Below are 23,448 nucleotides of genomic sequence, written 5' to 3'. Positions count from 1 at the left end.
GCAGCAGACTGACTCTGTCCCTGTTGGGTCTCTGCAGCAGACTGACTCTGTCCCTGTTGGGTCTCTGCAGCAGACTGACTCTGTCCCTGTTGGGTCTATGCAGCAGACTGACTCTGTCCCTGTTGGGTCTGCAGCAGACTGACTCTGTCCCTGTTGGGTCTCTGCAGCAGACTGACTCTGTCCCTGTTGGGTCTATGCAGCAGACTGACTCTGTCCCTGTTGGGTCTCTGCAGCAGACTGACTGTCCCTGTTGGGTCTCTGCAGCAGACTGACTCTGTCCCTGTTGGGTCTCTGCAGCAGACTGACTCTGTCCCTGTTGGGTCTCTGCAGCAGACTGACTCTGTCCCTGTTGGGTCTCTGCAGCAGACTGACTCTGTCCCTGTTGGGTCTCTGCAGCAGACTGACTCTGTCCCTGTTGGGTCTGCAGCAGACTGACTCTGTCCCTGTTGGGTCTCTGCAGCAGACTGACTCTGTCCCTGTTGGGTCTCTGCAGCAGACTGACTCTGTCCCTGTTGGGTCTCTGCAGCAGACTGACTCTGTCCCTGTTGGGTCTCTGCAGCAGACTGACTCTGTCCCTGTTGGGTCTCTGCAGCAGACTGACTCTGTCCCTGTTGGGTCTCTGCAGCAGACTGACTCTGTCCCTGTTGGGTCTCTGCAGCAGACTGACTCTGTCCCTGTTGGGTCTCTGCAGCAGACTGACTCTGTCCCTGTTGGGTCTCTGCAGCAGACTGACTCTGTCCCTGTTGGGTCTGCAGCAGACTGACTCTGTCCCTGTTGGGTCTCTGCAGCAGACTGACTCTGTCCCTGTTGGGTCTCTGCAGCAGACTGACTCTGTCCCTGTTGGGTCTCTGCAGCAGACGGACTCTGTCCCTGTTGGGTCTCTGCAGCAGACTGACTGTCCCAGCAGACTGACTGTCCCTGTTTAAAGCATGCTTTACAGGGTGGGCGACTCTGTCCCTGTTGGGTCTCTGCAGCAGACTGACTCTGTCCCTGTTGGGTCTCTGCAGCAGACTGACTGTCCCTGTTGGGTCTCTGCAGCAGACTGACTGTCCCTGTTTAAAGCATGCTTTACATGGCGACTCTGGGAGTTTCAAATAACCAACCATTTAAAACATGTTTTCAATATTCATTAGCTGATTATTGCAATGTTTTCATAATTCAGTTGTAGTCGTAATAATGATGGGCTGTGTAGTTGTAGTCGTTATAATGATGGGCCGTGTAGTTGTAGTCGTAATAATGGTGGGCCGTGTAGTTGTAGTCGTAATAATGATGGGCAGTGTAGTTGTAGTCGTAATAATGGTGGGCCGTTTAGTTGTAGTCGTAATAATGGTGGGCCGTGTAGTTGTAGTAGTAATAATGGTGGGCCGTGTAGTTGTAGTCGTTATAATGATGGGCCGTGTAGTTGGAGTCGTAATAATGATGGGCCGTGTAGTTATAGTCGTAATAATGATGGGCCGTGTAGTTGTAGTCGTAATAATGGTGGGCCGTGTAGTTGTAGTCGTAATAATGATGGGCCGTGTAGTTGTAGTCGTAATAATGATGGGCCGTGTAGTTATAGTCGTAATAATGATGGGCCGTGTAGTTGTAGTCGTAATAATGATGAGCCGTGTAGTTATAGGAGGTGGTGGGACGTGCGAAGTGATGGGCGAAGTGACATGCCTGGCAAAGTTTGCAACTGCCACAAGGATGGTAACAGCTTAGTAACGTGCGCTGCCTAGCAACCATCGTTATGAAGCATCAAATCTCATGAGTGCGCATTGCTTACGCCGGACTTAGCTTCAATTAGTCTTGTTTTTGGTTGGTGCAACTGGTGTAAATACGGGTCACATAGTCGAACGAACACTCTTAGAAAAAAAGGGTTCCTCGGCTGTCCCCATAGGGAAAAAACTTTTAGGTTCCAGGTAGGACCATTTTGGGTTCCAGGTAGAACCTTCTGTGGAAAGGGTTCTACACGGAAACCAAAAACATTCTACCTGGAACCAAAAACGTTCTACCTGGAACCAAAAAGGTTTCTTAAAAGGGTTCTCCTATGGGGACAACCCGAAGAACCTTGTAAGGTTCTAGATAGCATCTTTATTTCTAAGAGCGTAGCTACGGCTAACCGAGCGTCTCATAACAACTGGTGCAACCTGCCCCAGAAAGAACATTCAGTTTATTTGCATCTAAATTCATAGCAAGAAAATGTATTAAAAACATCACAATATGATTTGTGATCAAAGTTTCAAGCTTCAATCTTATACTTGGATACAGTTTAACCTGCAACTCCTCTTTCTATCTCTAGAAGAAGAACCTCCGCCTGGTTTAATTTGAAACTTCTCTTTCTATCTCTAGAAGAACAAGAACCTCAGCCTGGTTCCACCGCTGATATTCTGATCGACGCTCCACCCACCTCCGTCCACCCAATCCAGAGCGACGAGGGAGATGAGCTCCTCCCACCCGAGGAGGAAGGGGTAGGGCTAGGGGAGGGGCTAGGAGAAGGGGATGGGCTATGGGACACCATGGGCCAACCAACAGAGAGGAGCAGCGACCGGCCCACTCCTGAAGCACCAATCATTACTAGCCCTCCTCAGACTCACAAACCTGATGTCTATGACCTGGAGTGGAGGGCGGGCCGTGACTGGGGACATCCAATCAACGCATACTTTGTCAAGTACCGCAAGGTGAGTCCAGAGGGGGAGGAACAGGAGTTTTGCTTACCATGTCGTTGTACCCTGACCAGGAAAAACTCCAGGCCCTAGGTAGGGATAAAGCACCTGCATGTTAGTGTAGTAGAGTAGAGTAGAGTGGAGTAGAGTAGAGTATAATAGAGTGGAGTGGAGTGGAGTAGAGTATAATAGAGTGGATTGGAGTATAGTAGAATAGAGTGGAGTAGAGTGGAGTGGAGTGGAGTAGAGTAGAGTATGGTAGAGTAGAATACAGTAGTGGAGTAGAGTAGAGTATAATAGAGTGTAATAGAGTGGAGTAGAGTGGAGTAGAGTATAGTAGAATAGAGTGTAATAGAGTGGAGTGGAGTGGAGTGTAGTAGAGTGTAGTTGAATATAGTTGAGTGTACTATAGTGTAGTAGAGTGGAGTAGAGTGTATTGGAGGGGAGTGGAGGGGAGTGTGGTAGAGGAGTGTAGTAGAGTAGAGTGGAGTGGAGACTAGAGTGGAGTGTAGTAGAGTGGAGTAGAGTGGAGTAGAGTGGGGTAGACTGTAGTAGAGTGGAGTAGAGTGGAGTAGAGTGTAGTGGAGTGGATTGGAGTGGGGACTAGAGTGTAGTGGAGTAGAGTGGAGTAGAGTGTAGTGGTGTAGAGTGGAGTGGAGTTTAGTAGAGTGGAGTGGAGTAGAGTGGAGTAGAGTGGGGTAGACTGTAGTAGAGTGGAGTAGAGTGGAGTAGAGTGTAGTGGAGTGGATTGGAGTGGGGACTAGAGTGTAGTGGAGTAGAGTGGAGTAGAGTGTAGTGGTGTAGAGTGGAGTAGAGTGTAGTGGTGTAGAGTGGAGTAGAGTGTAGTAGAGTAGAGTGGAGTAGACTGTAGTAGAGTGGAGTGGAGACTAGAGTGGAGTAGAGTGGAGTAGAGTAGAGTGTAGTGGAGACTAGAGTGGAGTGGAGACTAGTGGAGTAGAGCGTAGTGTAGTAGAGTGGAGTAAAGTGTAGTGTAGTAGAGCAGACTGGGGTGGGGTAGACTGTAGTAGAGTGTATTAGAGTGGAGTACAGTGTAGTGGAGTAGAGTGGAGTGAAGTGGAGAGTGGGGTGGAGTAGAGTGTAGTAGAGTAGAGTGGAGTAGAGTGTAGTAGAGTAGAGGGTAGTGGACTAGAGTGGAGTAGACTGGGGTGTAGTGGAGTAGAGGGTAGTGGAGTAGAGGGTAGTGGAGTAGAGGGTAGTGGAGTAGAGGGTAGTGGAGTAGGGGGTAGTGGAGTAGAGGGTAGTGGAGTAGGGGGTAGTGGAGTAGAGGGTAGTGGAGTAGGGGGTAGTGGAGTAGGGGGTAGTGGAGTAGAGGGTAGTGGAGTAGAGGGTAGTGGAGTAGAGGGTAGTGGAGTAGGGGGTAGTGGAGTAGAGTAGACTGGAGTGTAGTATGGGGTAGTGGATTAGAGGGTAGTGGAGTAGAGTAGACTGGAGTGTAGTATGGGGTAGTGGAGTAGGGGGTAGTGGAGTAGGGGGTAGTGGAGTAGAGGGTAGTGGAGTATGGGGTAGTGGAGTAGAGGGTAGTGGAGTCGAGGGTAGTGGAGTAGAGGGTAGTGGAGTAGGGGGTAGTGGAGTAGAGGGTAGTGGAGTAGAGGGTAGTGGAGTAGAGGGTAGTGGAGTAGGGGGTAGTGGAGTAGAGGGTAGTGGAGTAGAGGGTAGTGGAGTAGAGGGTAGTGGAGTAGGGGGTAGTGGAGTAGAGGGTAGTGGAGTAGGGGGTAGTGGAGTAGAGGGTAGTGGAGTAGAAGGTAGTGGAGTAGAGGGTAGTGGAGTAGGGTGTAGTGGAGTAGAGGGTAGTGGAGTAGAGGGTAGTGGAGTAGAGGGTAGTGGAGTAGGGGGTAGTGGAGTAGGGGGTAGTGGAGTAGGGGGTAGTGGAGTAGAGGGTAGTGGAGTAGAGGGTAGTGAAGTAGAGGGTAGTGGAGTAGGGGGTAGTGGAGTAGAGGTTAGTGGAGTAGAGGGTAGTGGAGTAGCGGGTAGTGGATTAGTGGACTAGGGGGTAGTGGAGTAGAGGGTAGTGGAGTAGAGGGTAGTGGAGTAGAGGGTAGTGGAGTAGAGGGTAGTGGGGTAGTGGAGTAGAGGGTAGTGGAGTAGAGGGTAGTGGAGTAGAGGGTAGTGGAGTAGAGGGTAGTGGAGTATGGGGTAGTGGAGTAGAGGGTAGTGGAGTAGGGGGTAGTGGAGTAGAGGGTAGTGGGGTAGTGGAGTAGAGGGTAGTGGAGTAGGGGGTAGTGGAGTAGAGGGTAGTGGGGTAGTGGAGTAGAGGGTAGTGGAGTAGAGGGTAGTGGGGTAGTGGAGTAGAGGGTAGTGGAGTAGAGGGTAGTGGAGTAGAGGGTAGTGGAGTAGGGGGTAGTGGAGTAGAGGGTAGTGGGGTAGTGGAGTAGAGGGTAGTGGAGTAGAGGGTAGTGGAGTAGAGGGTAGTGGAGTAGAGGGTAGTGGAGTAGGGGGTAGTGGAGTAGAGGGTAGTGGAGTAGAGGGTAGTGGAGTAGGGGGTAGTGGAGTAGGGGGTAGTGGAGTAGAGGGTAGTGGAGTAGAGGGTAGTGGAGTAGGGGTAGTGGAGTAGAGGGTAGTGGAGTAGAGGGTAGTGGAGTAGAGGGTAGTGGGGTAGTGGAGTAGAGGGTAGTGGAGTAGAGGGTAGTGGAGTAGGGGGTAGTGGAGTATGGGGTAGTGGAGTAGAGGGTAGTGGAGTAGAGGGTAGTGGAGTAGAGGGTAGTGGAGTAGAGGGTAACACTTTATTTGAGTAGTCCATCTGTAGATACCCTACAGACTACCAGTAACATTGTGAGATATAGTGAGATATACTGGATGGAAAATCCAACTAATGATTTTTTAATTTTCAACATTGAAATGCAATGATTCACCCATGATCCACCTAACAATATTTTGAAAGAGTACTTTAAGCATATGTTTTCATTTCAGTCTCCTTCATCTCCTCTAACCAAAGTTAATTGCATGGATTTTTTTCCTATTAATAATGTAAAATGAACATCTGTACAGAAAGACTCATGTGAAGGTAAATTACAGAGGAGGGACTTCTTGATGCAATTAAAGCCTTTCTGGGAAAACTCCAGGGCTGGATGGCAGACCAGTGGAGATATACCAGTGGAGATATACCAGTGGAGATATACCAGTGGAGATATACCAGTGGAGATATACCAGTGGAGATATACCAAACTCTAGGGCTGGCTGGCATACCAGTGGAGATATACCAAACTCTAGGGCTGGATGACATACCAGTGGAGATATACCAAACTCTAGGGCTGGATGACATACCAGTGGAGATATACCAAACTCTAGGGCTGGCTGGCATACCAGTGGAGATATACCAAACTCCAGGGCTGGATGACATACCAGTGGAGATATACCAAACTCTAGGGCTGGATGACATACCAGTGGAGATATACCAAACTCTAGGGTTGGCTGGCATACCAGTGGAGATATACCAAACTCTAGGGCTGGCTGGCATACCAGTGGAGATATACCAAACTCTAGGGCTGGCTGGCATACCAGTGGAGATATACCAAACTCTAGGGTTGGCTGGCATACCAGTAGAGATATACCAAACTCTAGGGCTGGCTGGCATACCAGTGGAGATATACCAAACTCCAGGGCTGGATGACATACCAGTGGAGATATACCAAACTCTAGGGCTGGCTGGCATACCAGTGGAGATATACCAAACTCCAGGGCTGGATGACATACCAGTGGAGATATACCAAACTCTAGGGCTGGCTGGCATACCAGTGGAGATATACCAAACTCCAGGGCTGGATGACATACCAGTGGAGATATACCAAACTCTAGGGCTGGATGACATACCAGTGGAGATATACCAAACTCTAGGGTTGGCTGGCATACCAGTGGAGATATACCAAACTCTAGGGCTGGCTGGCATACCAGTGGAGATATACCAAACTCTAGGGCTGGCTGGCATACCAGTGGAGATATACCAAACTCTAGGGCTGGCTGGCATACCAGTGGAGATATACCAAACTCTAGGGCTGGCTGGCATACCAGTGGAGATATACCAAACTCTAGGGCTGGCTGGCATACCAGTGGAGATATACCAAACTCTAGGGTTGGCTGGCATACCAGTGGAGATATACCAAACTCTAGGGCTGGCTGGCATACCAGTGGAGATATACCAAACTCTAGGGCTGGCTGGCATACCAGTGGAGATATACCAAACTCTAGGGCTGGCTGGCATACCAGTGGAGATATACCAAACTCTAGGGCTGGCTGGTATACCAGTGGAGATATACCAAACTCTAGGGCTGGCTGGTATACCAGTGGAGATATATCAAACTCTAGGGCTGGCTGGCATACCAGTGGAGATATACCAAACTCTAGGGCTGGATGGTATACCAGTGGAGATATACCAAACTTTAGGGCTGGCTGGCATACCAGTGGAGATATACCAAACTCTAGGGCTGGCTGGCATACCAGTGGAGATATACCAAACTCTAGGGCTGGCTGGCATACCAGTGGAGATATACCAAACTCTAGGGCTGGCTGGCATACCAGTGGAGATATACCAGTGGAGGTATACCAGGGGAGAAATACTGTACCAAACTCTAGGGCTGGCTGGTATACCAGTGGAGATATACCAAACTCTAGGGCTGGATGACATACCAGTGGAGATATACCAAACTCTAGGGCTGGCTGGCATACCAGTGGAGATATACCAAACTCTAGGGCTGGCTGGCATACCAGTGGAGATATACCAAACTCCTGGGCTCGCTGGCATACCAGTGGAGATATACCAAACTCTAGGTCTGGCTGGCATACCAGTGGAGATATACCAAACTCTAGGGCTGGCTGGCATACCAGTGGAGAAATACCAAACTCTAGGGCTGGCTGGCATACCAGTGGAGATATACCAAACTCTAGGGCTGGCTGGCATACCAGTGGAGATATACCAAACTCCAGGGCTGGATGGTATACCAGTGGAGATATACCAAACTCTAGGGCTGGCTGGCATACCAGTGGAGATATACCAAACTCTAGGGCTGGCTGGCATACCAGTGGAGATATACCAAACTCTAGGGCTGGCTGGCATACCAGTGGAGATATACCAAACTCTAGTGCTGGCTGGTATACCAGTGGAGATATACCAAACTCTAGGGCTGGCTGGCATACCAGTGGAGATATACCAAACTCTAGGGCTGGCTGGTATACCAGTGGAGATATACCAAACTCTAGGGCTGGCTGGCATACCAGTGGAGATATACCAAACTCTAGGGCTGGCTGGTATACCAGTGGAGATATACCAAACTCTAGGGCTGGCTGGTATACCAGTGGAGATATACCAGTGGAGGTATACCAGGGGAGATATACCAGTGGAGGTATACCAGTGGAGATATACCAGTGGAGATATACCAAACTCTGGGCTGGCTGGGGCGGCAGCGTAGCCTAGTGGTTAGAGCGTTGGACTAGTAACCGGAAGGTTGCGAGTTCAAACCCCCGAGCTGACCAGGTACAAATCTGTCGTTCTGCCCCTGAACAGGCAGTTAACCCACTGTTCCCAGGCCGTCATTGAAAATAAGAATGTGTTCTTAACTGACTTGCCTGGTTAAATAAAGGTAAAATTAAAAATTCAAAAATACCAGTGGAGATATACCAGTGGAGATATACCAGTGGAGATATACCAGTGGAGGTATACCAGGGGAGATATACCAGTGGAGGTATACCAGGGGAGAAATACTGTACCAAACTCTAGGGCTGGCGGGCATACCAGTGGAGATATACCAAACTCTAGGGCTGGCTGGCATACCAGTGGAGAAATACCAAACTCTAGGGCTGGCTGGCATACCAGTGGAGATATACCAAACTCTAGGGCTGGCTGGCATACCAGTGGAGATATACCAAACTCTAGGGCTGGCTGGCATACCAGTGGAGAAATACCAAACTCTAGGGCTGGCTGGCATACCAGTGGAGATATACCAAACTCTAGGGCTGGCTGGCATACCAGTGGAGAAATACCAAACTCTAGGGCTGGCTGGCATACCAGTGGAGATATACCAAACTCTAGGGCTGGCTGGCATACCAGTGGAGATATACCAAACTCTAGGGCTGGCTGGCATACCAGTGGAGAAATACCAAACTCTAGGGCTGGCTGGCATACCAGTGGAGATATACCAAACTCTAGGGCTGGCTGGCATACCAGTGGAGATATACCAAACTCCAGGGCTGGATGGTATACCAGTGGAGATATACCAAACTCTAGGGCTGGCTGGCATACCAGTGGAGATATACCAAACTCTAGGGCTGGCTGGCATACCAGTGGAGATATACCAAACTCTAGGGCTGGCTGGCATACCAGTGGAGATATACCAAACTCTAGTGCTGGCTGGTATACCAGTGGAGATATACCAAACTCTAGGGCTGGCTGGCATACCAGTGGAGATATACCAAACTCTAGGGCTGGCTGGTATACCAGTGGAGATATACCAAACTCTAGGGCTGGCTGGCATACCAGTGGAGATATACCAAACTCTAGGGCTGGCTGGTATACCAGTGGAGATATACCAAACTCTAGGGCTGGCTGGTATACCAGTGGAGATATACCAGTGGAGGTATACCAGGGGAGATATACCAGTGGAGGTATACCAGTGGAGATATACCAGTGGAGATATACCAAACTCTGGGCTGGCTGGGGCGGCAGCGTAGCCTAGTGGTTAGAGCGTTGGACTAGTAACCGGAAGGTTGCGAGTTCAAACCCCCGAGCTGACCAGGTACAAATCTGTCGTTCTGCCCCTGAACAGGCAGTTAACCCACTGTTCCCAGGCCGTCATTGAAAATAAGAATGTGTTCTTAACTGACTTGCCTGGTTAAATAAAGGTAAAATTAAAAATTTAAAAATACCAGTGGAGATATACCAGTGGAGATATACCAGTGGAGGTATACCAGGGGAGATATACCAGTGGAGGTATACCAGGGGAGAAATACTGTACCAAACTCTAGGGCTGGCTGGTATACCAGTGGAGATATACCAAACTCTAGGGCTGGCGGGCATACCAGTGGAGATATACCAAACTCTAGGGCTGGCTGGCATACCAGTGGAGAAATACCAAACTCTAGGGCTGGCTGGCATACCAGTGGAGATATACCAAACTCTAGGGCTGGCTGGCATACCAGTGGAGATATACCAAACTCCAGGGCTGGATGGTATACCAGTGGAGATATACCAAACTCTAGGGCTGGCTGGCATACCAGTGGAGATATACCAGTGGAGATATACCATCGGAGATATACCAGGGGAGATAAACCAGTGGAGATATACCAGTGGAGATATACCAGGGGAGATATACCAAACTCCAGGGCTGGCTGGCATACCAGTGGAGATATACCAGTGGAGATATACCAGTGGAGATCTACCAGGGGAGATAAACCAGTGGAGATATACCAGGGGAGATATACCAAACTCTAGGGCTAGATGGTATACCAGTGGAGATATACCAGTGGAGATATACCAGGGGAGATATACCAAACTCCAGGGCTAGATGGTATACCAGTGGAGATATACCAGGGGAGATATACCAAACTCCAGGGCTAGATGGTATACCAGTGGAGATATACCAGCGGAGATATACCAGTGGAGATATACCAGGGGAGATATACCAGTGGAGATCTACCAGTGGAGATAAACCAGTGGAGATATACCAGGGGAGATCTACCAGGGGAGATAAACCAGTGGAGATATACCAGGGGAGATATACCAAATTCCAGGGCTAGATGGTATACCAGTGGAGATATACCAAACTTGTTTTGATGTACTCAGAGGACCATTATTTAACCACCTATAAAAATGGTAGAATATCAGATACTCAACAAGAAGGTCTGATTTCATTACTACTGAAACAGGACCCAGGTGGTAAATATAAAGATCCAGTCCATTAAAAACATGTGAGGCCCCTTGTGCTTCAGTGTTGTGATGCAAGAATTCTAGAATAGTGCATAGAATTAAAAAGGTATTGTCGCATATTATTCATCCTAATCAGACAGTTTTTTTACATGGACGATACATTGGAGATAATATAAGACAATTACTGGAACCAATAGAATACAATGACGAATGTTGAGCCAGCAGCACACCACCCTGCATAACACTGCTGGCTCGCTTCTGAAGCCAAGCATGGTTGGGCCTGGCCAGTCCCTGGATGGGAGACCAGATGCTACTGGAAGTGGTGTTGGAGGACCAGTAGGAGGCACCCTTTCCTCCGGTCTAGAAAAAGTTCCCCAGGGCAGTGATTGGGGATGTTGCCCTGTGTAGGGTGCTGTGTTTTGGCTGGGACGTTAAACGGGTGTCCTGACTCTCTGAGGTCATTAAAGATCCCATGGCACTTATAGGGATGTTAACCCCCGGTGTCCTGGCTAAATTCCCAAGCTGGTATTTATTGGTCACCTAATCATCCCCAGTTTACAATTGCCTCATTCATCTCCCCTGTAATTATTCCCCAGGTCGTTGCTGTAAATGAGAATGTGTTCTCAGTCAATTTACCTGGTTAAATAAGGGTTAAATTAAAATGATAAAACAATAAGGAGAAACCATGCCTGGTACTCATAGCTGACTTTGAAAAGGCCTTTGATAAAGTAGGACTGGAATTTATATATACGGTGCATTTGGAAAGTATTCAGACCCCTTGACTTTTTCAACATTTTTTTACGTTACAGACTTATTCTAAAATGGATTCAATTACTCAAATTAGGAGATGGGTGGTAGGGTTAGGGGAAAATAATAAAGGGAAATATATATATAAAAAATATATAGATATATTTATAAAAAAATATATATGGGGGATTGGAAATGATGCAGACAATTAAAATTGATGTAAGCCACAATCTATTCTATTTTATTCTTTAAAGCTGATCGACCTGTTAAAACAACAACAATAAGAGCGGAGTAGAGTAGAGTACAGCGGAGTAGAGTAGAGTAGAGTACAGCAGAGTAGAGTAGAGTAGAGTAGAGTAGAGTAGAGTAGAGTAGAGTAGAGTACAGCGGAGTAGAGTAGAGTAGAGTAGAGCAGAGTAGAGTAGAGTACAGCGGAGTAGAGCAGAGTAGAGTAGAGTACAGCAGAGTAGAGTAGAGTAGAGCAGAGCAGAGTAGAGTAGAGCAGAGTAGAGTAGAGTAGAGTAGAGTACAGCGGAGTAGAGCAGAGTAGAGTAGAGTACAGCAGAGTAGAGTAGAGTAGAGCACAGCGGAGTAGAGTAGAGCAGAGTAGAGTAGAGTACAGCGGAGTAGAGCAGAGTAGAGTAGAGTACAGCAGAGTAGAGTAGAGTAGAGTACAGCGGAGTAGAGGAGAGTAGAGGAGAGTAGAGTACAGCAGAGTAGAGTAGAGCACAGCGGAGTAGAGTAGAGCATTGTAGAGTAGAGTAGAGCATTGTAGAGTAGAGTAGAGCATTGTGGAGTAGAGTAGAGCATTGTAGAGTAGAGTAGAGCATTGTAGAGTAGAGTAGAGCATTGTGGAGTATAGTAGAGCATTGTAGAGTAGAGTAGAGCATTGTAGAGTAGAGTAGAGCATTGTGGAGTAGAGTAGAGCATTGTAGAGTAGAGAATTGTAGAGTAGAGTAGAGCATTGTGGAGTACAGTAGAGCATTGTAGAGTAGAGTAGAGTAAAGCATTGTAGAGTAGAGTAGAGCAGAGTAGAGTAGAGCATTGTAGAGTAGAGTAGAGCAGAGCAGAGCAGAGCAGAGTAGAGCATAGCAGAGTAGAGTAGAGTAGAGTAGAGTAGAGTAGAGCATTGTAGAGTAGAGCAGAGCAGAGTAGAGCAGAGCAGAGCAGAGCAGAGCAGAGTAGAGCAGAGTAGAGTAGAGTAGAGCAGAGTAGAGTAGAGTAGAGTAGAGCAGAGTAGAGTAGAGTAGAGCAGAGCAGAGCAGAGCAGAGTAGAGTATAGTAGAGCAGAGCAGAGCAGAGCAGAGTAGAGTAGAGTAGAGCAGAGCAGAGCAGAGCAGAGAAGAGTAGAGTAGAGTAGAGCATTGTAGAGTAGAGTAGAGTAGGAGCTTTTGTCTAGTAATCAGCTGTTAGCTTGACCCCCGACACATAACTGCTCCCCGGTGCCCGGTGCCCAAACCAACTGCTAACTCTGTGTAATGTGTTCATTAAAGCAGAGAAGGTATAGGACCCATGCCCACTCTAGCTACAGCACTAGGTCATTTCCTTTTTAAAAGCCTGTGTTTTCTTCACTAATAAGCTCTCTCTGACTATAAAACCCAAACAGTTCTTGTTAAGATTGCATTGGCAGCGCGACTCAGAAGTTGCTGGCCCTGGAAAAAGTGACTGAGAATGATCACGGGCATTGTTGTTTCGTACGCCATTTTCTCTGTGATGATTCAGTGTTGGAAAAGAACTCTGGCAGAATCCAAAAACGTACATTTTCATACTGGTCCCCCCGTGGGAAACGAGCTCACAACCCTACTATTGATGTAAATGTTTTAGGTTTTGTTCTTTCTTTCTGATTAATTTTGTGTTGTCTGTTTGTCTTTGTTGTGGTTGTTGTTACTTGGTTCTCTATCCTGGCCTCCCTCCCTCCCTCGCTCTCTCTCTCTCTCTCTCCCTCCCTCGCTCTCTCTCTCTCTCTCTCTCTCTCTCTCTCTCTCTCTCTCTCTCTCTCTCTCTCTCTCTCTCTCTCTCAATTCAATTCAATTCAATTCAATTCAATTCAATTCAAGGGCTTTATTGGCATGGGAAACATGTGTTAACATTGCCAAAGCAAGTTAGGTAGACAACATACAAAGTGAATATATAAAGTGAAGAACAACAAAAATTAACAGTAAACATTACACATACAGAAGTTTCAAAACAGTAAAGACATTACAAATGTCATATTATATATATATACAGTGTTCTAACAATGTACAAATGGCTAAAGGACACAAGATAAAATAAATAAGCATAAATATGGGTTGTATTTACAATGGTGTTTGTTCTTCACTGGTTGCCCTTTTCTCGTGGCAACAGGTCACAAATCTTGCTGCTGTGATGGCACACTGTGGAATTTCACCCAGTAGATAGTTGGGAGTTTTTCAAAATTGGATTTGTTTTCGAATTCTTTGTGGATCTGTGTAATCTGAGGAAAATATGTCTCTCTAATATGGTCATACATTGGGCAGGAGGTTAGGAAGTTTCCACCTCATTTTGTGGGCAGTGAGCGCATAGCCTGTCTTCTCTTGAGAGCCATGTCTGCCTACGGCGGCCTTTCTCAATAGCAAGGCTATGCTCACTGAGTCTGCACATAGTCAAGGCTTTCCTTAATTTTGGGTCAGTCACAGTGGTCAGGTATTCTGACAGTGGTCAGGTATTCTGCCAGGTATTCTGTGGTCAGGTATTCTGCCACTGTGTACTCTCTGTGTAGGGCCAAATAGCATTCTAGTTTGCTCTGTTTTTTTGTTAATTCTTTCCAATGTGTTAAGTAGTTATCTTTTTGTTTTCTCATGATTTCGTTGGGTCTAATTGTGCTGCTGTCCTGGGGCTCTGTAGTGTGTGTTTGTGTTTGTGAACAGAGCCCCAGGACCAGCTTGCTTAGGGGACTCTTCTCCAGGTTCATCTCTCTGTAGGTGATGGCTTTGTTATGGAAGGTTTGTGAATCGCTTCCTTTTAGGTGGTTGTAGAATTTAGCAGCTCTTTTCTGGATTTTGATAATTAGTGGGTATCGGCCTAATTCTGCTCTGCATGCATTATTTGGTGTTCTACGTTGTACACGGAGGATATTTTTGCAGAATTCTGCGTGCAGAGTCTCAATTTGGTGTTTGTCCCATTTTGTGAAGTCTTGGTTGGTGAGCGGACCCCAGACCTCACAACCATAAAGGGCAATGGGCTCTATGACTGATTCAAGTATTTTTAGCCAAATCCTAATTGGTATGTTGAAATGTATGTTTCTTTTGATGGCATAGAATGCCCTTCTTGCCTTGTCTCTCAGATCGTTCACAGCTTTGTGGAAGTTACCTGTGGTGCTGATGTTTAGGCCAAGGTATGTATAGTTTTTTGTGTGCTCTAGGGCAACAGTGTCTAGATGGAATTTGTATTTGTGGTCCTGGTGACTGGACCTTTTTGGAACACCATTATTTTGGTCTTACTGAGATTTACTGTCAGGGCCCAGGTCTGACAGAATCTGTGCATAAGATCTAGGTGCTGCTGTAGGCCCTCCTTGGTTGGTGACAGAAGCACCAGATCATCAGCAAACAGCAGACATTTGACTTCATATTCTAGTAGGGTGAGGCCGGGTGCTGCAGACTTTTCTAGTGCCCGCGCCAATTCGTTGATATATATGTTGAAGAGGGTGGGGCTTAAGCTGCATCCCTGTCTAACCCCACGACCCTGTGTGAAGAAATGTGTGTGTTTTTTGCCAATTTTAACCGCACACTTGTTGTTTGTGTACATGGATTTTATAATGTCGTATGTTTTACCCCCAACACCACTTTCCATCAGTTTGTATAGCAGACCCTCATGCCAGATTGAGTCGAAGGCTTTTTTGAAATCAACAAAGCATGAGAAGACTTTGCCTTTGTTTTGGTTTGTTTGGTTGTCAATTAGGGTGTGCAGGGTGAATACATGGTCTGTTGTACGGTAATTTGGTAAAAAGCCAATTTGACATTTGCTCAGTACATTGTTTTCATTGAGGAAATGTACGAGTCTGCTGTTAATAATAATGCAGAGGATTTTCCTCTCTCTCTCTCTCTCTCCTGGCCTCTCTCTCTCTCTCTCTCTCTCCTGGCCTCTCTCTTTCTGTCTCTCTTTCTCTCTTCTGATGTAACAATGTACATATTGCCAAAGCTTACTTTACTTTGGTCAACGGGACATTAACAACAGTAACATTTGGGGTAATAAGTGTTTTATATTTTTTACATTTAGTCAGGAAATGCAGCTCCGTCTCAGGTTCTGCTGTGGTGCAGTGGTTGCACAGCCTTTCCTCTACAGGGAGCCAGGTTCTGCTGTGATGCAGTGGTTGCACAGCCTTTCCTCTACAGGGAGCCAGGTTCTGCTGTGATGCAGTGGTTGCACAGCCTTTCCTCTACAGGGAGCCAGGTTCTGCTGTGATGCAGTGGTTGCACAGCCTTTCCTCTACAGGGAGCCAGGTTCTGCTGTGATGCAGTGGTTGCACAGCCTTTCCTCTACAGGGAGACAGGTTCTGCTGTGATGCAGTGGTTGCACAGCCTTTCCTCTACAGGGAGACAGGTTCTGCTGTGATGCAGTGGTTGCACAGCCTTTCCTCTACAGGGAGCCAGGTTCTGCTGTGATGCAGTGGTTGCACAGCCTTTCCTCTACAGGGAGACAGGTTCTGCTGTGGTGCAGTGGTTGCACAGCCTTTCCTCTACAGGGAGCCAGGTTCTGCTGTGGTGCAGTGGTTGCACAGCCTTTCCTCTACAGGGAGCCAGGTTCTGCTGTGGTGCAGTGGTTGCACAGCCTTTCCTCTACAGGGAGCCAGGTTCTGCTGTGGTGCAGTGGTTGCACAGCCTTTCCTCTACAGGGAGCCAGGTTTTCCTGTGTCTACCCTTCTCAATGGCAAGGCTGTGCTCACTGAGCCTGTACTTTGTCAAGATATTTCTAAGGTTTTGATCAGTAACCATGGTCAAATAGTTATCCACGGTGTACTGTCGATTTAGGGCCAGATAGCACTGCATTTAGCTTTGTGTTTGTGTTTCCCAATAAGTAATGTAGTTTTGTTTTGTTTTATTCTGATTGATTGGATGTTCTGGTCCTGAGGCTTCAGTGTGTTAGTAGAACAGGTTAGTGAACTCAGGACCAGCTGGATGAGGGGACTGAGGCTTCAGTGTGTTAGTAGAACAGGTTAATGAACTCAGTCCCAGGACCAGCTGGATGAGGGGACTGAGGCTTCAGTGTGTTAGTAGAACAGGTTAGTGAACTCAGCCCCAGGACCAGCTGGATGAGGGGACTGAGGATTCAGTGTGTTAGTAGAACAGGTTAGTGAACTCAGCCCCAGGACCAGCTGGATGAGGGGACTGAGGCTTCAGTGTGTTAGTAGAACAGGTTAATGAACTCAGCCCCAGGACCAGCTGGATGAGGGGACTGAGGCTTCAGTGTGTTAGTAGAACAGGTTAGTGAACTCAGCCCCAGGACCAGCTGGATGAGGGGACTGAGGCTTCAGTGTGTTAGTAGAACAGGTTAATGAACTCAGCCCCAGGACCAGCTGGATGAGGGGACTGAGGCTTCAGTGTGCTAGTAGAACAGGTTAGTGAACTCAGCCCCAGGACCAGCTGGATGAGGGGACTGAGGCCTCAGTGTGTTAGTAGAACAGGTTAGTGAACTCAGCCCCAGGACCAGCTGGATGAGGGGACTGAGGCTTCAGTGTGTTATTATAACAGGTTAGTGAACTCAGGACCAGCTGGATGAGGGGACTCTTTTCTTTACTCAGCTCTTGGCATTTCAGGGCTTGGTAATGATATGAGAGGGGTCACTGTATTTTAGATGTTTACAAAACTTAATTGCTCTTTTCTGGCTTTTTAATATTAGTGGATATTGGCCTAATTCTGCCCTGCATGCATTGTTGACAGGGAAATCTTGTTTTACAAGTGGACCCCACACCTCGCTGCCACCTCGCTGCCACAATGTGCAAATTGCAATTCAATTAGACACATTCAATTAGTTTTAGACAAATTTTAATATGTATTTCAAATTCAATTAGTTTTTTAATGGCGTAGAATGCCCTGTGTGCTTTCTCTCTCAGTTCATTCACTGCCTCATTAAAGTGTCCAGTTGAGCTTATTTTTAAACCTCAGTAATTGTAGTGTGTGCAGTACTCTAAAAATATTGTACCAATTGAGAACTTCGGTCTAATTCCCTGAGATCTGGATCTTCTCTGGAAAATCATTATTTTAGTCTTTTTGGGGTTTACTGCCAGGGCCCAGGTCTGGCAGTACTGCTCTAGCAGGTCCAGGCTCTGCTGTAGGCCATGTGTTGTGGGGGTTTACTGCCAGGGCCCAGGTCTGGCAGTACTGCTCTAGCAGGTCCAGGCTCTGCTGTAGGCCATGTGTTGTGGGGGTTTACTGCCAGGGCCCAGGTCTGGCAGTACTGCTCTTGCAGGTCCAGGCTCTGCTGTAGGCCATGTGCTGTGGGGGTTTACTGCCAGGGCCCAGGTCTGGCAGTACTGCTCTTGCAGGTCCAGGCTCTGCTGTAGGCCATGTGCTGTGGGTGACAGATATTTATTGTTATTATATTTAACCTTTATTTAACTAGGCAAGTCAGTTAAGAACAAATTCTTATTTACAATGACGGCCTACTCTGGCTAAACCCGGACAACGCTGGGCCAATTGTGCGCCACCCAATCTCGGCCGGATGTGATACAGCCTGGATTCGAGTCAGGGACTGTAGTGCTCATCATCAGCGGGATGCTGTGCTACTCGGGAGCCACCAGCAGCAGGCAATTCACTTCTGAACTGTGGAGACTAACACCAGGGGCTGAGGATCTTTCTAGAATAGTGGCCAATTCGTTGATGTAAATGTTGAAGAGTGCAGGGCTCAGATTGCAACCCTGGCGAAGGCCCCGCCCCGGTTAAAGAATTATGTAACTGTTCTCTCTACTACCGCAGGCGTTACCGGAGTGCCAAGTCTAGGACAAAAAAGCTCCTTAACAGCTTCTACCCCCAAGCCATTAGACTGCTGAACAATTAATCAAATGGCCACCATGACTATTTACATTTACACCCCCCCCTCCCCTTTTGTTTTTACACTGCTGCTACTCACCGTCTATTATCTATGTATAGTCACTTTACCCCCACCTACTGTACAAATTATCGTGACTAACCTGTACCCCCACACATTTACCCCTGTATATAGCCTACTGCAGACTTTCTCAATGGCTCACTGAGTCTATTCATACAGTCGTGGCCAAAAGTTTTGAGAATGACACAAATATTAATTTCCACAAAGTTTGCTGCTTCAGTGTCTTCAGATATTTTTGTCAGATGTTACTATGGAATACTGAAGTATAATTACAAGCATTTCATAAGTGTAAAAGGCTTTTATTGACAATTACATGAAGTTGATGCAAAGAGTCAATATTTGCAGTGTTGACCCTTCTTTTTCAATACCTCTGCAATCTCTGGTATGCTGGACCTCTGGTATGCTGTCAATTAATTCTGGGCCACATCCTGACTGATGGCAGCCCATTCTTGCATAATCAATGTTTGGAATTTGTCAGAATTTGTGGGGTGTGGTTTGTCCACCCGCCTCTTGAGGATTGACCACAAATTCTCAATGGGATTAAGGTCTGGGGAGTTTCCTGGCCATGGATCCAAAATATAATGTTTTGTTCTCCGAGCCACTTAGTTATCACTTTTGCCTTATGGCAAGGTGCTCCATCATGCTGGAAAAGGCATTGTTCATCACCAAACTGTTCCTGGATGGTTGGGAGAAGTTGCTCTCAGAGGATGTGTTGGTACCATTCTTTATTCATGGCTGTGTTCATAGGCAAAATTGTGAGATAGCCCACTCCCTTGGCTGAGAAGCAACCCCACACATGAATGGTCTCAGGATGCTTAACGGTTGGCATGCCACAGGACTGATGGTAGCGCTCTCCTTGTCTTCTCCGGACAATTTTCTTCCGGAAACCCCAAACAATCGGAGAAAATGACTTTACCCAAGTCCTCAGCAGTCTAATCCCTGTACCTTTTACAGAATATCAGTTTGTCCCTGATGTTTTTCCAGGAGAGAAGTGGCTTCTTTGCTGCCCTTCTTGACACCAGGCCATCCTCCAAAAGTCTTCGCCTCACTGTGCGTGCAGATGCACTCACACCTGCCTGCTGCCATTCATGAGCAAGCTCTGTACTGGTGGTGCCCCGATCCCACAGCTGAATCAACTTTAGGAGACCGTCCTGGCGCTTGCTGGACTTTCTTGGGTGCCCTGAAGCCTTCGTTACAACAATTGAACCGCTCTCCTTGAAGTTCTTGATGATCCGTTAAATGACAGATTTAGGTGTAATCTTACTGGCAGCAATATCCTTGCCTGTGAAGCCCTTTTTGTGCAAAGAAATGATGAAGGCACGTGTTTCCTTGCAGGTAACCATGGTTGACAGAGGAAGAACAATGATTCAAGCACCACCCACATTTTGAAGCTTCCAGTCTGTTATTCAAACTCAATCAGCATGACAGAGTGATCTCCAGCCTTGTCCTCATCAATAATCATACCTGTGTTAACGAGAGAATCACTGACATGATGTCAGCTGGTCCTTTTGTGGCAGGGCTGAAATGCAGTGGAAATATTTTTTGGGGTTCAGTTCATTTTCATGGCAAAAAGGGACTCATCTGATCTTCATAACATTGAGTTTATGCAAATTGCATCATACAAACTGAGGCAGCAGACTTTGTGAAAATTAATATTTGTGTCATTCTCAAAACTTTTGACCACGACTAGACAAAGCTTTCCTTAAGTTTGGTTCAGTCACAGTGGTCAGGTATTCTGCCACTGTGTACTCTCTGTTTGGGGCCAAATAGCATTCTAGTTTGCTCTGCTTCTATGTAAATTCTTTCCAATGTGTAAAGTAATTATCTTTTGTTTTCTCGTGATTTGGTTGGGTCTAATTGTGCTGTTGTCCTGGGGCTCTGTGGGTGTGTTTGTGTTTGTGAACAGAGCCCCAGGACCAGCTTGCTTAGGGGACTCTTCTCCAGGTTCATCTCTCTGTAGGTGATGGCTTTGTTATGGAAGGTTTGGGAATTGCTTCCTTTTAGGTGGTTGTAGAATTTAATGGCTCTTTTCTGGATTTTGATAATTAGTGGGTAGCGGTAGGTTTCTACACTTCTCTCTCTGTAGCATTTCTTAATATTATTCAGTTCTTTTGGCTTTGATGCCTCATGATTGAGTATTGCTCTGTTCAGGTAGACTGTGATGTTGCTGTGGTCTGATAGGGGTGACAGTGGACTGATTGTGAATGTCTGTTTCCTCTCTGTCTGTTTCCTCTCTCTGTCTCCCTCTCTCTGTCTCCCTCTCTCTGTCTCTCTCTATCTGTCTCTCTCTCTGTCTCTCTCTTCTCTTTGTGTTGTGGTAGGTTGATGATGTGACGTGGGTGGTGGGTAGCTGGCATACGGTTCGTGTGCCCGGCAGTGAAAAGACCCTCCGTCTGTCTGAGCTGGAGTCGTCCAGTCTGTACGAGGTTCTGATGGTGGCTCGCAGCGTCACAGGAGAAGGACAACCAGCCATGCTCACCTTCCGAACCGGCAAGGGTCAGTACAACACAGTACAGTACAGTACAACACAGTACAGTACAACACAGTACAGTACAACACAGTACAACACAACACAGTACAGTACAACACAGTACAACACAGTACAGTACAGTACAACACAGTACAGTACAACACAGTACAGTACAACACAGTACAACACGGTAGAGTACAACACGGTACAGTACAACACAGTACAGTACAACACAGTACAGTACAGTACAGTACAGTACAACACAGTACAGTACAACACAGTACAGTACAGTACAACACAGTACAACACAGTACAGTACAGTACAGTACAACACAGTACAGTACAACACAGTACAGTACAGCACAGTACAACACAATACAGTACAGCACAGTACAACACAGTACAGTACAGTACAACACAGTACGGTACAGTACAACACAGTACAACACAGTACAGTACAACACAGTACAGTACAACACAGTACAGTACAACACAGTACAACACAGTACAGTACAACATAGTACAGTACAACACAGTACAACACAGTACAACACAGTACAGTACAACACAGTACAGTACAGTACAACACAGTACAGTACAACACAGTAAGGATCTGAGGTGATGTTTCCTGTGTTTCTACCAGTTGACCATGATTCCAAACTCCTCATAGCCCAAGTGTTTTAGCTAATTGTGTCTGTCTGTTTCCTCTCTGTCTGTTTCCTCTCTGTCTGTTTCCTCTCTGTCTGTTTCCTCTCTGTCTGTTTCCTCTCTGTCTGTTTCCAGAGAAGAGCCCAGCTGTCAGTAAGAACCCATCCAAGCCTCCGGTGGTCTCTGTCCCTGCTAAAGTCCCAGAGGACAAGACTTCTAATACACACTTTGGAGTGGTCATCCATGAAAGAGGTAAGGCAACACACACACACACACACACACACACGCACACACATGCATACAGACACACACACCACACGCACACATACAGACACACAAAGACACACACACACACACACACACCACACACGCATACAGACACACACACCACACACACACACACATACAGACACACACATACACTCAGACACACACACACCACACACACACATACAGACACACACATACAGACACACACATACACACACACACATACACACACACCACACCACGACAAAGGTAGACAACCTTCAACCAACTTTATCCTGTCAAATCAATCTGTGCTCTCCTGAGGCCGGGAGTTGTGTCCTGACCATGGAAAACTCCTGGCCGCCGTGTCCTGACCATGGAAAACTCCTGGCCGCCGTTACAGTGTTATGAGTAGACTGTGTGTTGACCATGACCTCTGTCTCCTCCATGAGATGTGTGGTTGTGTGTGTGTGTGTGTGTCTGAATGTGTGTGTGTCTGAATGTGTGTGTGTGCGTGTCTGTGTGTGCGTGTGTGTCTGTCTGTGTGTGTGTGTGTGTTTGTGTGTGTGTGTGTGTGTGTCTGTGTGTGTGTGTGTGTGTGTGTCTGTCTGTGTGTGTCTGTGTGTGTGTGTGTGTCTGTGTGTGTGTGTTTGTGTGTGTGTGTGTCTGTCTGTGTGTGTATGTTTGTGTGTGTGTGTGTGTGTGTCTGTCTGTGTGTGTATGTTTGTGTGTGTGTGTGTGTGTGTGTCTGTGTGTGTGTGTGTGTGTGTCTGTGTGTGTGTCTGTGTATGTGTGTGTATGTTTGTGTGTGTGTGTGTGTGTGTCTGTGTGTGTGTCTGTGTGTGTGTGTGTGTGTGTGTTTAGTTACGGTCCTAAGTGGCCCTATAGCTGTTCTGCTTTCTGCTCATTTGTCCTCTAACCCAGTATCTATTCAACTCAATTCAAATGGCTTTATAAGTGAAGAGAGTATATATATATATATAAGTGAAGAGAGATAGTAAATAAAAGTGAAATAAACAATACAAATGGATAATTAAAAATTAACATTATACTCACAAATGTTCCAAAACAATAAAGACATTACAAATGTCATGTTATATATTTATATATATATATATATATACAGATGTATAGATGTCGTATTATGTCTATATACAGTGTTGTAATGATGCACAAATGGTTAAAGTACAAAAGGGAAAATAAATAAATAATAAATGATAAATCAGCATAGATATGGGTTGTATTTACAATGGTGTTTGTTCTTCACTGGTTGCCCTTTTCTCGTGGCATCAGGCCACACATCTTGCTGCTGTGATGGCACACTGTGGAATTTCACCCAGTAGATATGGGAGTTTATCAAAATTGGATTTGTGGATCTGTGTAATCTGAGGGAAATATGTCTCTCTAATATGGTCATACCTTTGGCAGGAGGTTAGGAAGTGCAGCTCAGTTTCCACCTCATTTTGTGGGCAGTGAGCACATAGCCTGTCTTCTCTTGAGAGCCATGTCTGCCTACGGCGGCCTTTCTCAATAGCAAGGCTATGCTCACTGAGTCTGTACATAGTCAAAGCTTTCCTTACGTTTGGGTCAGTCACAGTGGTCAGGTATTCTGCCACTGTGTACTCTCTGTTCAGGGCCAAATAGCATTCTAGTTTGCTCTGTTTTCTTTGTTAATTCTTTCCAATGTGTCTGTGGGGTCGGTTTGTGTTTGTGAACATAGACCCAGGTTCTCCCTCTCTCTCTCTCTCTCT

General features: G+C 46.6%; 1 protein-coding gene across 1 annotated transcript in view; it reads left to right on the top strand.

Annotated features, from left to right (window-relative positions):
- The window catches only part of cdon (cell adhesion associated, oncogene regulated), a 149,750-nt gene that overhangs the window by 90,426 nt on the left and 35,876 nt on the right, over positions 1 to 23,448 (top strand). The window contains 3 exon segments of the mRNA XM_031795396.1: positions 2,332 to 2,660; positions 20,652 to 20,826; positions 21,584 to 21,700. Coding sequence (XP_031651256.1) covers positions 2,332 to 2,660; positions 20,652 to 20,826; positions 21,584 to 21,700 — 621 coding nt within the window.

This window comes from Oncorhynchus kisutch, linkage group LG18, assembly GCF_002021735.2.
Source record: "Oncorhynchus kisutch isolate 150728-3 linkage group LG18, Okis_V2, whole genome shotgun sequence".
Taxonomy (NCBI): Eukaryota; Metazoa; Chordata; class Actinopteri; order Salmoniformes; family Salmonidae; genus Oncorhynchus; species Oncorhynchus kisutch.
The sequence above is the reverse complement of the archived record's forward strand: the minus strand, read 5'-3'. Positions and strand labels throughout refer to the sequence as shown.